The sequence below is a fragment of the Brienomyrus brachyistius genome, chromosome 5 (genome assembly GCF_023856365.1).
Source record: "Brienomyrus brachyistius isolate T26 chromosome 5, BBRACH_0.4, whole genome shotgun sequence".
Classification (NCBI taxonomy): Eukaryota; Metazoa; Chordata; class Actinopteri; order Osteoglossiformes; family Mormyridae; genus Brienomyrus; species Brienomyrus brachyistius.
In genome coordinates, this window is record NC_064537.1 from 29,278,434 (window position 1) to 29,291,615 (window position 13,182).

The window sequence follows — 13,182 nt, forward strand, 5'->3', positions numbered from 1 at the left end:
GGGCGGGTGCCAGTTCTGCGGAAATCCACGACCATCTCCTTGGTCTTCTGGATGTTGAGGATGAGGTTGTTGTCCTTGCACCACTGTATCAGGTCCTCCACCTCCAGTCTGTATGCTGTTTCATACCCGTGGGTGATGCATCCTATCACTGCTGTGTCATCTGCAAACTTCACCACGAGGTTGTTCTTGAACCTGGTGTATCACAGCAGAGATGGGGTCTGCCGTGGACCAGTTCCGCCTGTATTAGTACTGGTAGGAGTCCTCAGCCACATTGATGGTCTGGTGCAGGTGCTGCATCACCAGCCTTTCAAAGCACTTCATGATTATAGGGGTGAGTGCAACAGGGCGGTAATCATTGAGGCACAAAGCTGCAGGGTCTTTGGCACAGGGATGATGGTGGATGACTTGAGGCATGATGGGACTCTGGCCTCGGACAGTGAGATGTTGACTATGTCCGTCAGGACCTCAGACAGCTGGTATACACAGTCCCTCAGAACCTTGCCTGGGATCCCATCAGGGCCTGAGGCCTTCCTAGGGTTGACTCTCTGCAGCGGTCTCCTCACCTCCGCTGTTGGTACGCTGATTACTGGGGGCTCATTAGGGGAGGGGTGAGCCGGGAGGGAGTGGTGGTGTCTGAGGCCTCAAAGCGAGTGTAGAAGGCATTGAAGGTGTGAGGGAGTGCTGGACCCACCAGACACTGTGCATCACTCTTCCTGTCGTCAGTGATGCACCTGATGCCCTTCGACATGCTTTGTGGCTCATTTGTATTGAAATGGCCACATCCTCTATGCATTTCCTGATATAGTCTAGGATATATGATGTGTACTCCTCCAGGTCCACACTGCTCCCTGATGTTGCAGCTTCCTATCTATTTTCTGTACATGCTTATCCTATTCAAGGTTAGAGAACTTATCGTGGAAGCTATGGGTGCAAGGCAGGGAATAACCCAGGATGTGGCTCAAACCCCATTACAGGGCAGACAAACCATTCACTCTTATGAACATTTTGATAACTTCAATTGACCTTGGCATGTTTTTGGACTGTGGAGGGGACACCACGGTCCCTGGAGGAAACCCTGTGATGATATGGGGAGAGCATGTAAAGTCCAAAGACACTGAGCTGGGATGGAGACTCAAACCCCAATCCTAGAGGTGTGAGGCAGTAATGCTAACTGCAGTCAGGACCATAAATATTTGAACAGAGACAAAGTTTTTAAATTTTTAAGTTCTGTATATTACCACAATAATTTTTAAAAGAGATCAGTCAGAAAAGTCAGATGTAGTTAAATGGCAGACTTTCAGCTTTAATTCAGTAGGTAGAACAAAAACATTGCATAAAAATGTGGGGAACTAAAGTAATTTTTATACATAATTCCCTCCTTTCAGGGGCTTGTAGGTAATTGGACAAATTAATATAACTGCAAATAAAATGTTCAATTCTAATACTTAGTTGAAAACCCTTTGCAGGCAATGACTGCCTGAGGTCTTGAACTCATGGACATGAGCAGACGCTGGGTTTCCTCCTTTTTAATGCTCTGCCAGGCCTTTACTGCAGCAGCCTTCAGTTGCTGTTTGTTTGAGGGTCTTTCTTTCTGTAGTTTAGTCTTTAGCAAGTGAGATGCATGTGCAATGGGGTTGAGATCAGGTGACTGACTTGTCCATTTCAGAATATTCCACTTCTTTGCTTTAATAAAGTCCTGGGTTGCTTTTGCTGTGTGTTTTGGGTCATTGTCTATTTGTATTATGAAACGCCGCCCAGTCAGATTAGCTGGATTTGACTACAGACATGATGTCTCTGAACACCTCAGCATTCATTCAGCTGCTTCCATCCTGTGTCACATCATCAAGAAACACTAAAGACCCAGAGCCACTGGCAGCCATGCACGCCCAAGCGATCACACTGCCTCCACCATGTTTTACAGATGATACGATGTTCTTTGGATCATAAGCTGTTCCAGCTCTTCTCCACACTTTTTTCTTTCCATTCTGATACAGGTTGATCTTGGTTTCATCTGTCCAAAGAATGCTGGTCCAGAACTGGGCTGGATTTAGATGTTTTTTTGCAAAGTCCAATCTAGCCTTTCTATTCTTAAGGCTTATGAGTGGCTTGCATCCTTTCATGCAGTCTTCTCTTTATGGTAGACTTGGATATTGACACGCCTACCTCCTGGAGAGTGTTGTTCACTTGGTTGGCTGTTACAAATGGGTGTCTCTTCTCCATGGAAATGATTCTGCAATCATCCACCACTGTTGTCATTCTTGGACGTTCAAATCCCTAACCAGGAAGGTATCACTGAGGTACCCTGAGCAAGGTACCACCCCCAAGCACTGCTCCCTGGGTGCTGAATTACCTGCCCCCTGCTATGTCACATATGGGTTAAATGCAGAGAACACATTTTGCTGTGGTGTGTCAACAATGACAGTTAATCATTTAATTCTATATTAGTAAAACTTGTGTTAGTGTACAAATATATATGGACCTAACTGTATAGTATTACAACACCACCCCAAATGTTATACCTAAAAATGTACCATTTAGCATTGTACCTAAATCATATACAGTAAATAAATATAAATGCTAAATATTGTATCTAAATGTTAAATCCATGTAATGCATCTAAATCCTAAAGGCATTTACATATAATGATAAAAAGTTTGTAGCAATAATGAACTAAGAAGACAGTGGTAAAAAAAAAAAACACCAAACAATATCAGGAATATGTAATTTTATTATACAGTATACTACACATATGGTAATTGTTGTATATAAAACAAATGGCCAAAAGATCGCGGTCATAAGTCAATTTTTTGTCAACTATAATGTCCTTCTGATTAATACTTCAATAATGACCTGTATTTTTTTTCTCTCTTTACAAAAATGGGTATTTTCAGCGACCAGGTGTTTCTGATTGGTGTTTTTTGTATGAATACTCCGGGGATGGATGTTAAGGGATGAAAAATACTTCACAGTAAGCAAAATTGCAGGCACTTCCATTTAAATGCATAGGAGCACTGTAGTTCTTGACAAATGAACATTAATTTTCACCCAGCAATTGTGAAATACTCTTGGTTTACACCAAATACAGAAACGTTTTTGAAACCTTATTGTGATTTAACATCTTTTAACATCATGTTTCACATCTTTGTTAATTAATTTCCTTTAAGATTGTCCTACAGCAGAAATATTATTACAGATAGCTTCGATGTAGTTAGCTACATGTAATGCTGATAACTACTTTATTAAAACAGTAGCTTGGCTGTAGCTTAGTAACTTGTAAGCTACCATTTTAAAGTAGCTTCCCCAACACTGCTAAATTCCATCATCTGCAGCTCCTACCACAAGTGTAGGCAGATCCTAGGTTTCAATTTGGAAAGGGGGGGAGGGGGTGCTATGGTGCATTTTTGCCCCAGGGCCCAGTATACAGTTGTTTCGCGGTTGATTGGAAGCAATAGCAAGCAGGGCTTTTGGGTTCTTTTTTCTTTCAGACAGTGAAACAAACATGAAGTAAAACATTAACATATACACTATAGGACCCACCCTCAGATAATAAAAAATAATAAACAGTACACTGCTTTGTTAAAGTCTTACGACAAGAAAATATTTGAAATACTTAAAAGAAATGTAACTGACTGGTTTATATGATATGTTGAATATTTTTTAGCTTGTCATAGCGCATTTTTTAGCCAAAAAGGCTGGAACTATTGGTTTTGAAAAAGACATTTCAGGTCTGTCTTTAGTGCATTGACATCGACATTATGGCATTACAGTAAAAATTTGAGAACCACTGGGCAAACACAAGGTACAGGACAAGAAGAAACCAAACCACAAAAAGAATTTTCTAGTTAAGAACACCAACCGGTTTTTTTTTTTGCCCCCAGCACTTGCATTGTTCAGGAATTGTACATACATGAGACTTTTTGCTATACGAAGCTAACAAAACCAGCCTGCCTGCATTTCTTTCACACAGTAACTACAGTCTTACTGCCATTTTTGCAAAACTCATTTTGAGAATGTAGTGGATATTTACAGTACAGCCTCTTGCAGACTATTCCTTCTGATAGGATGATTTTGAACACTCTCTATCAGTACCGATGAAGGAAAGAGAGCAGCAGCATCAAGCGTTAAAGAGGGATCAATAACGCCGCAGCCCTTTTCTACTTCATGAGCATTTCAGAGAGAAATATGTGAATTATGCACATACAATCAGCTAGTTCTTCAGGTGCTCATATTTTGGACATGGTACAGTTTAATGGTGTTATTTGTTTATATGAAAAGGATGTGTTTTTAATTTCCTAAAATGATCAGAGACATAATTTCTACAGAGGGGGCACGGTGGCCTAGTGGTTAGTGCCGTTGTCCCCCACCTTTGGTGCCAGGGTTCCGTGTGTGGAGTTTGCATGCTCTCTCTGTATCATCATGGGCTTTCCTCCAGGTACTCTGGGTTTCCCCATACAATCCAAGTACAGTACCTGCTGAGGCTCATTGGACTCTGTGATCCTGAATAGAACAAGTGGGTATAGAAGATGGACGTGCTATTTTTCATACAGACCGACAGTTTGAATGGCTCAGGTCATGCTGTGCCCCTAAATTAATTCCCGACAGGAAAACCTGCAAATGCTTGTCACTTTTATATTTTTTCTTTAATTAGCATGATGTATTCTGTCAGGCTTACCTAGTGTGTTACTGTAGTGCATCTCATATTTACCAGTTATTCTGCCCCGACTCCCCTCATGTGCTTCCCCTGTGTTGTACCCATTATTTGTGAAGGTATACATGTCAGCTGGTGAGTCAGGCATTAGCTGTGCGAGTTAGCGGTCAGTGTTGTGGTTGCCAATGTACTGTAGGTGATGTTGCGTCAGTGCAGTAGTCCATTCTGTTCTATCAACTGTGTCCATCAACGTTATGTAGTATCCAATATACCCCATGGACTCGCATATGCATCCTGGTCTCCCTACAACCATGCTTGGCTGTGCTGTGACATATTCACGTTAAATTTTATTAAAAGTTCAAAGCAAGACAAGCTTAGTTTTAAGGATCTGAGTTGGCACCATGCAGTGAGATGAATGTTAGCAGGCTCAGGAATGGGTCATGGAATATTAAGAATGCAGTGGGGTTTGTGGTCTCACATGAGTTTTGACGTGGACCGTGAATGTCAATGGAGTTACCGTACATTTACTTTCAATGTCAGTAAGTGGTTGTCATGCCTGTTTGACTGTATGTCTGGTGTGTACGACTTGAATGTTCAGCTGAATATTTGAGTATTTCGCAAACTAGCTGCGTTCTTTGTGGAGGAGTCCTTGTAGGAAACAGGAAAGGGCTGTTCTGTTTACTTAAACTGCAGCCCTCTGAGACACCGGTGGCACACTAGGACTGCATTCCGTAATGTGAACCTGATTTTACTTTGAGTCGGTAATATAAAATATTCAGGTGTTTCCCTCTTGAAGTTTCAGGTAGTGCAGCATATCACATTAAGCAGCTTCCTCTGAGAGCTTGCCCGGCAGTCCTAAGATCTCAGCATTAACCACTGACCAGCTTTGAGTGATTTAGGCTCTTTTAACTCCTGTGCATTTTTGCTGCACAGATGATGCATGTGATTCAGACACCTGGTTTAGGCAGCCATGTTTTTTCACCGTTTTATTTGTCAAAGAGGTTTCGCATTTCACATGTGTTCACTATTACATGGATGTCTTTTGCTGTTCATTTCTCCAGAGCAATTAGAAGATCACTCTATACTTTTAAATCACTTTTTTGGAAAATGGAATTATGGTTTTTATCTTTGGTTATACTAGATAAGTTAATTTAAAAAGTGCTTCTTTCTAATTAATACATTAAAAAAAGATTTACAGTCCTTTTGTACCATATTACAGTGTTGCATTCAAGTACATCCTCTATCAAGCCAAATTAAGACCTCAGGTGGACTGATGAAAGTGGTCTACACTATGGACCTCAAGGACTGGGGGTCTGGAGTATATGAATGAAAAATCGAATGATCCTGTGACACCGTTGCAGTGTTTGCACACTTGCCATCAGTGAACAGAGTCCACTGTATTTTCTGTAAATATTTGCATATGCATGATTCTTTCAAATATTATGGATTATATATGCTTAGGGTGGTCTTGATCTGCATCAGTCTGCTATAGTGTTACACTCTAACAAGCACAACATTGCAACTGTATTTTCATATAGATTTATGTATTTTCTATTAATGTATTTGAACACTGAAGTTCTGTATCATCTGAGAAATATTTACAATTTTTTCATTGAAAATGAATGCCATATTTTGTTTTTCAGTACGAAACTTTAATATCGAACATCATTTTCTTTCCCATTTTCAGCAAATATATCTGCATTTCAGATTTTTAGAGAAAAAGCTATTCAGATTAAAATCACAATTCATCCTTAGTTGTCCCATTATCTTGTTGGAGATCTACCACAGTTGACTCCTCAGATACCTAAAGTAAAGTAAATGAATTAATTTTGCTTAAATCTAAACATTTCAGTGTATCAATAACAAACATAGTCAAACAAACTTTCTTAATGTTTTTCTAACTTTAAAATTTATATCATTTTATATAACGTAAGACACCCACATGTTATAAACGTATATAATAACAGTTTACAAATAGGGGTCGATATTCACAATCATTAAATGTTTTTATTTATTAAACTTACCTTTTCTTCATCTTCTACATCTTCTTCATCTATTTCTTCATCTGGCTCTTCAGGGAGCTGTCCTCCATGCTCCAAGAATCTTGAAAATGTTTCTAAATCTCTATTTCCATTATAATCAACAATCTGTAGAATGGGTTTCAACACAATTTGTATGAATTTCTACAAGTGGGAACTTCTCATGTTGCTGTAGCAGAATGATTTGTATGATTGCTTATCAGTCATAATACTTACTTTTCTCTCTGATCCAGCTGGAAAGTACTTTATTGTGGGAAATCCAGAGACATCAAAAGAATCCACTTCATTAGCAGTGGAGTCCATCTTAGCAATTATTATGCTCTCATGGTCTTTATATTTCACACCCAGTTTTTCCCAGATTGGTTCCAGTTCTTTACAGTGTCCACACCAAGGAGCATCTTTCACAGGACAGGAAAAAAAATTATATATATATAGACGCACCTCTACTTACAAACTTTCAACTTACGAACTTTCAGACATACAAACGAAGAGGATTGTACATTAAGTCCAAATTATGTTCGTTGGGCTCCCGTTTCCTGTCCATAATATCAACTTTTTTTTCTGCGCAGCAGTTTCACCTAGTACGACTTCTGGCTGCTACTCCCGCCACACAGCAGTGTAGCATGCGTACTCCCAGCATCCTAGTTCTTTGAACTTGCGTATACCCTTAAAATGATGTTGAATAAAGACTTACGAACAAAATCAAATTCCGAATGGCCGTTCGGAACAAATCTCATTTGTAAGTAGAGGGGCGTCTGTATGTATATATATACAGTATACACACACACACACACACACACACACACGCACACACACACACACACACATATAACTAGTTGCTTTACATTTTGCTAACCTACACAGCATTATGATGTCTCTATTTGCACCTCTGGCAGCAAAACATGACAGAGCCTAACTTACAGAATTCAATGAAGACATTCCTGGTTTCATCAAAGGCCACTTTTTCAAAGTTTTTGCCTACTAGTACTTTGACAGGATTTTTATCCCAGTCCTCAGGAATCTCCTGGCTCATCATGTGAGGCTTGAAAAAAAAAAAAAAAAAACAATTATATAAATAAATTGATATGGAACTTCATACAATTATTCATAATATTATTCTTGCATTTCCATACAGATGATGCACATGATATTTGACCGATCCATAAAAAGGGGGTTTAGCAATTGGGGGTTAGCAGCTGGTTGTCTCCCGCAGATCTGGCAATGTTCATGGTTGGAGAACTTGCCAAAATCCATCAGTTACCTCAACTGTTCCATCCAGCACACCCTGACAGAAAACATGAAGCTGCTCTGCTGTAAGGCCCTTTCCATCCAGTGCATATTTCTTCAGTGTGTCTGTGTTAATGAGTCGAAATGTGGGGGCATCATCCTCTGTCAAGCCAAAGTATTTCAACACATGCGAGACGCCTGCATTCACATTGATTACAACAAAGAGAATCTGAAAAAAACAAAAAAAAGGTGTTTCGGTGCCCCCTGCTGCAAATGTAAGAATTACATAAATTACATGAGTTGTCAATAATTTCACTTTACCTTCCCTTTGAAATCCAGTGCCCCCCCTCGAAATGTGCTCAGGATCTGAGCATGTGACTCCTCAGTTGAATTCATGAACAGCAGGATGTGGTTGTGTATCTTTGAGCCAAAGATCTTGTCTGCATTCTGATAGAGGAGAGTATTTTGAATCGCAAGTTTGGCACGCTGTCTATTTTTATTAGGAAAAATGAAAACATTCCCATTAATGTACATACCTCCTCGCTAAACTGAATGACAAGTTCCAAACTGTTGTTCATGATGAAAGCAGTCAACTCATCTTTCTCTAGCTTTTTTGAAATCTCAAACTCTACGCGTCCTTCATCAAACTGAAATGTAGAGGGATGTCAGCATTGCAGATCACTAACCAGCGATGTATTAATGCTTTGCACATGATTTGCTTCTGTACCTGTTTAAAAAGTACAATAGCTGTGTTTGCCACGCTGTATTTTTTGAAAACTTCAGGAAGTATCGTTACTCCAAATGTCACGTCTGTTATTTCCATTGCAGTTTCATAAAAGACCTTGACATCATCATTACTGAGATGCTGTGGACATAATACAACATAATTAGTAAATGAGCAAAATTGGCCTTAATTCTAATATATTTAAATTGAAAGAAATGCTTCTTATAAACCAAAAATCTAAGATTGTCAGGATCGATCGCTGCCTTGTCCCATTTTGTCTGTCATTTCCCTGCTTGGTCAATGTGTGAGTGTCATTCCCTGTATTCCCCTAAGTTTACCCCTCCCAGTGATAAAGAAACATGCTAAGGGTCATTGGAATTACTAAATTGCCCGTAGGAGTGCATGTGTGTGTGAATAGTGTGTGAGTGTGCCCTGCGATGGGCTGGCCCCCCATCCTGCATTGGTCTCTGTCTTGTGCCCATTGCTTCTGGGATAGGCTCCGGACCTCCCGCGACCCAGAAAGATAAGTGGTTTGGGAAATGGATGGATGATTGGTCTACTTGACTTGGAGAAATTAGATGTAACATTCTACAACATCTTAGTCTCTTTGGGTACAGCCTGGTAAATATTATTAGTCAATGATGTTAGCCAATGACGCTATAGTCTTGAGTAGGTTAGAAGGTGGTGTACAAGCTCTTTTGCAGTAAAAACTTGACAGAGAAATTCCATTCATGCACTGTGCCAATCACTTGGCAGTAGTTCATGCTTTTCAGGGAGAGCCATGTGCTAGAAGTTTTTGAGCTGCATTGATATGTGCAGGGAAATCCAGAATGATCATTTCTGGGCAGAGGAACTGGGGGGTCCTGAGGTTTCAAATCGCCCAAAAGGGAAGAGGTCAGTACATAATCAGACGGCTCATAGATTGTTTAGTCTTCAGTGGGGCATACAGATGCTGACAGTGCCAGCATTTCCCTCAGTCAGTCCCTGACTGAACATTTCTAACAGGACAATTGTGAAAATGGAAAAACCAATTTTATAAGAAGAACATGAACCGCATGAAGGCAACAGCTTGCCCGTTTTCTAACTCCGAGGAATTTCTGAACAACACACGTTTGATTCTTCTGCAGTTGCTTGCTGGAGCTGTCAGTGAAAGCCTGATCAATGACATAGTTATTGCTTAAGCTATGTTGCTGGAGACCCTCCCTGGTGATGCTCCGGTCTCAGTGTAAAAATTCTTACAGGAGCACAAGATAGCATTTCTTGCGTTACATAAATTGAATGCTACTGGACAGGTAAATGGAATTTCCATGGCATCATGAGAGAGTTCCTTCTCAGCACTGTCCAGGATGTTCACTTATTTTGATTGCAGTGCTACATATAGTAGCTGAAATACTAATTTAGAGTGGAATAGCAATAATTTATTAAGCCCTATGGGGACATTCTTTTATTTGCTTTGCCCCATGTTGCGCACTATAGTGGTGAGAGCAAGCTGATGATTAAGGGTCTTGGTCAAAAGCCTTAGGAATGTGATAATTTGCTGAAGCTGGACTCAAAACCACAACCTTCCGATCAGGGACACAGAGGCTCAGCCCATTGAGCCACACACTGGACCACAGGTTAGACATTTTAGCTACTGAGAAAGCAATATCTGTAGCCTTGGACATGGATAAATTCATTGTTGCAATTGGCAAAGAAACAGGTGATTGATGATATGATGTTTTCCCCACTTTGCACTGGAAATAGCAAACATGTCTATAGTTTGAATATGTGGGAATTACTTTTTTAATGTTTGTTTGATTCCACGTGCAATTTGGAAATTATATATTTTTTTATAAGTCACTACTTTACTTGTGAAACAGACGCAAGCTAGTTAGCTAGCAGCCAGATGCCATGTGGTACTGAAAATATATTGTTTCACGAGAAAATTTCCAGGGAATGATTCTGTTGAAGAATCATTGAGTTTTTATGTAACTGGTTTGTGTTTCCAGGCACATGCAGTTTTTAACAGAGAAATTTGTTGTGTCTTATTTCTAAAATTATTTTGAGAATTATTCTGTTCAAGAAGCTTATTTTAAAAACAGTTAAAATGTTCTATAGCTTAACTCAGTTTCTGTATAGCTGATTAATTTTGTTAATAAACATTTTATTTCCACTGATAAAATAAAAATGAATAAAGTGTAGTATTCATTCCTGGTGTTTTATTATATATCTTTGATAACCTCGTGTCACCTAGCCTTTGACTGATTGACTGTTTGAGGTGTACATAGTCAATATTACTTGAGAAAAATAAGACCAACTCAATATTTCAAATTCCCCTATTGGCTGTATATTCTAGAACGGCCCCTGATCTTCTGTCATGGAATTTCTTCAAAGTTTAATCATATACATAGGCAGGCAACAAAAATGTGACAAAGGAACAAATGAAATCTAGTTCTTAATAAATTTGGCAGTCCTAATTTGAGAGGTAATATCCTTTTAAAGTTTAAACCGGGATTCTTGTTCGGATGTACTTACTGTGAAAAAGCCAATGACGACCACACTGTGTGCATCAATGAGCTCCTGAGCATCCTGTTCTGTTCCTAGAAAGGTAGCCGCAGGGCCGGCTCGCCTCTTCAGCCACTGAACGATACCTTTGGCATTCCTTTTCCCTGGAATGATATAAGAATAAGTACTGTATGTCAAGTGTGGAAGTGAAAAGTAAAATCATTCTCAATGAACAACTGAATGTGGAGATGCCCTGTCGTAAAAGCAGTACCTGTGAAAGCCCATGTAGGGCCCTAGGACGGCTTCAACGCCAGCACAACCCCCTTCCATGACAGTGTAATTGACTTGCTATGTCAGCACCCCCTCAGAAGGTGGCGCTTTACGTTGCAAAGTAATGTGACTGATATATCATTCTACATAAGGCAGTTTTCAGTACACAACACACATTGGATCCTTGCATGCAATACTTTAAATGATACAATTATGATTATGATTGTATTTTTCAGTATAGTATTCAGAATGGGAGTTGTCCACCTCTATATAATATAGTTAGTCAATGTCTAAAACTCACTGCTTAACAATCATCATAGCACTAATGAGGAACCCACAATTTGGTTAAATAAGAAGAGTGTAGAAAATGTCATTGACCAAAAGGGCATACCAGTAAAGTCTGTGGCATTTTCCCGTCTTCCATCTTCGAAGAGTTTCAGTATGGGGAAACTGTCGACTCCAAACTCCGCGGCCAGCTCCTTCTCCTCCGTGGCGTCCACCTTGGCCAGTCGAATCTCGTTTGTCTCATTCTTCAGGATTCTAGCTGCTTGGGAATATTCCGGCTCCAAAGCACGGCAGTGACTGCACCACGGGGCATCTTAAGGGAGCAGAAAGTGAAGCTTCAGCAAAAGCGAAATCACCACGGCGCTAAAAGCCAATCTGCTGGGCACCAAAGCTTATAATCTAAATGTAGCCAGGTAAAAAGTATCACCTGATCTATTAAATAATACACTATGCTATTAGTTCTGGATAAATTTTCTGCTATGCAAAACATGTTTGTCGATATAAATTATATAACTGTGTTTATATGAAACTAATAAAAATAAGTAATAAGAAATATGGTGCCTAAGATGCCATTTAATTAGGGGGCACAAACAGCTCCTGAAAAAATAAGAAATACATCTGGTTGCATCCCATGACATTAGTTATTTACACTAGTTTTAATATATCACTACTTTTCTCATGAAACAGCCGCCTGTTAGCCAGTTAGCAGCCAGCTACCCGTTGATACTGAATGTTTTTAATATAAATGAATTGACAGACATTGTTTTATGCTGCTCTGAGGGAGGAGTGTTCAGCAGAATCTCACACAGGGCAGCAGAACAGCCAGGACCGGCTCTGGTTCCCATAGTCTATGACTCTTACAGTAGCTTCAGTATGGTAAGTGACGCCAGAACTTTGAGTCTGCCGCAGTCACATTGCTTTCTCAAATACAGATGGCATTGCTCATGAGAACATTTGCATCTGTTCTCTCTTCGAAGGTCACTTACATTGTATGCCAGATAAAACAGTCAGACTCCACCTGCTTTTAAGCGTGCACTTTAAAATGTATTTTTATATATTGTTACTAATATTATGTAAAAGCAAATAAAATGATGTCTGTAAAGTTCAGTATTGTAGGTATTGTGCAATGGGTATTGTAGTGCATATTGTAATAAAAGATCATATTCACTCTACTTGTTTCATACTGCTATATAACAAATCAGCAAATACAAAACCCTTTACAGACATAGATATGCAAGTTTGCTCTGTTAAATGTCTTTGAAATATCATGACTTTCTACTTACAGAATTCAACAAGGAGATATTTGTTTTCACTAAGTGCTCTTGCAAAATTATTTACATGAAGGACCATGACATCCATTTCCTCCAGAATGTCATTCGTCTTCTCTTTGTTCTCTTCCTCTGTGTCTTTTGGTGAGTCTTCCTCTGTGCCTTGTGCCTCGTCAGCGCTGCTGCTGGCTGCTGAGCTCAAAGCCAGGCAGAGGAGAAGCCACTGCAACTTCATGG

General features: G+C 39.7%; 1 protein-coding gene across 1 annotated transcript; it reads right to left on the reverse strand.

Moving 5' to 3' along the window:
- Positions 1-6,370: 6,370 nt before the first annotated feature.
- pdia2 (protein disulfide isomerase family A, member 2) lies at positions 6,371-13,182 on the reverse strand. The gene is made up of 11 exons (XM_049012994.1): positions 12,961-13,182; positions 11,784-11,990; positions 11,153-11,286; positions 8,642-8,779; positions 8,451-8,561; positions 8,236-8,361; positions 7,949-8,143; positions 7,609-7,729; positions 6,904-7,085; positions 6,673-6,795; positions 6,371-6,452 (listed from the first exon to the last, which is right to left on the reverse strand). The coding sequence occupies exons 1-11, from the start codon at positions 13,178-13,180 to the stop codon at positions 6,387-6,389; spliced, it is 1,623 nt and encodes a 540-aa protein (XP_048868951.1). The 5' UTR covers positions 13,181-13,182; the 3' UTR covers positions 6,371-6,386.

Coding starts and splice junctions, on each gene's coding strand:
- pdia2 (XM_049012994.1), bottom strand. CDS start 13,180: ATGAAGTTGCAGTGGCTTCTCCTCTGCCTGGCTTTGAGCTCAGCAGCC. Junction 11,287..11,783: donor AAATGCCACAGACTTTACTG/GTATGCCCTTTT, acceptor ATATCATTCCAG/GGAAAAGGAATGCCAAAGGT. Junction 8,562..8,641: donor CTATTGTACTTTTTAAACAG/GTACAGAAGCAA, acceptor TCTACATTTCAG/TTTGATGAAGGACGCGTAGA.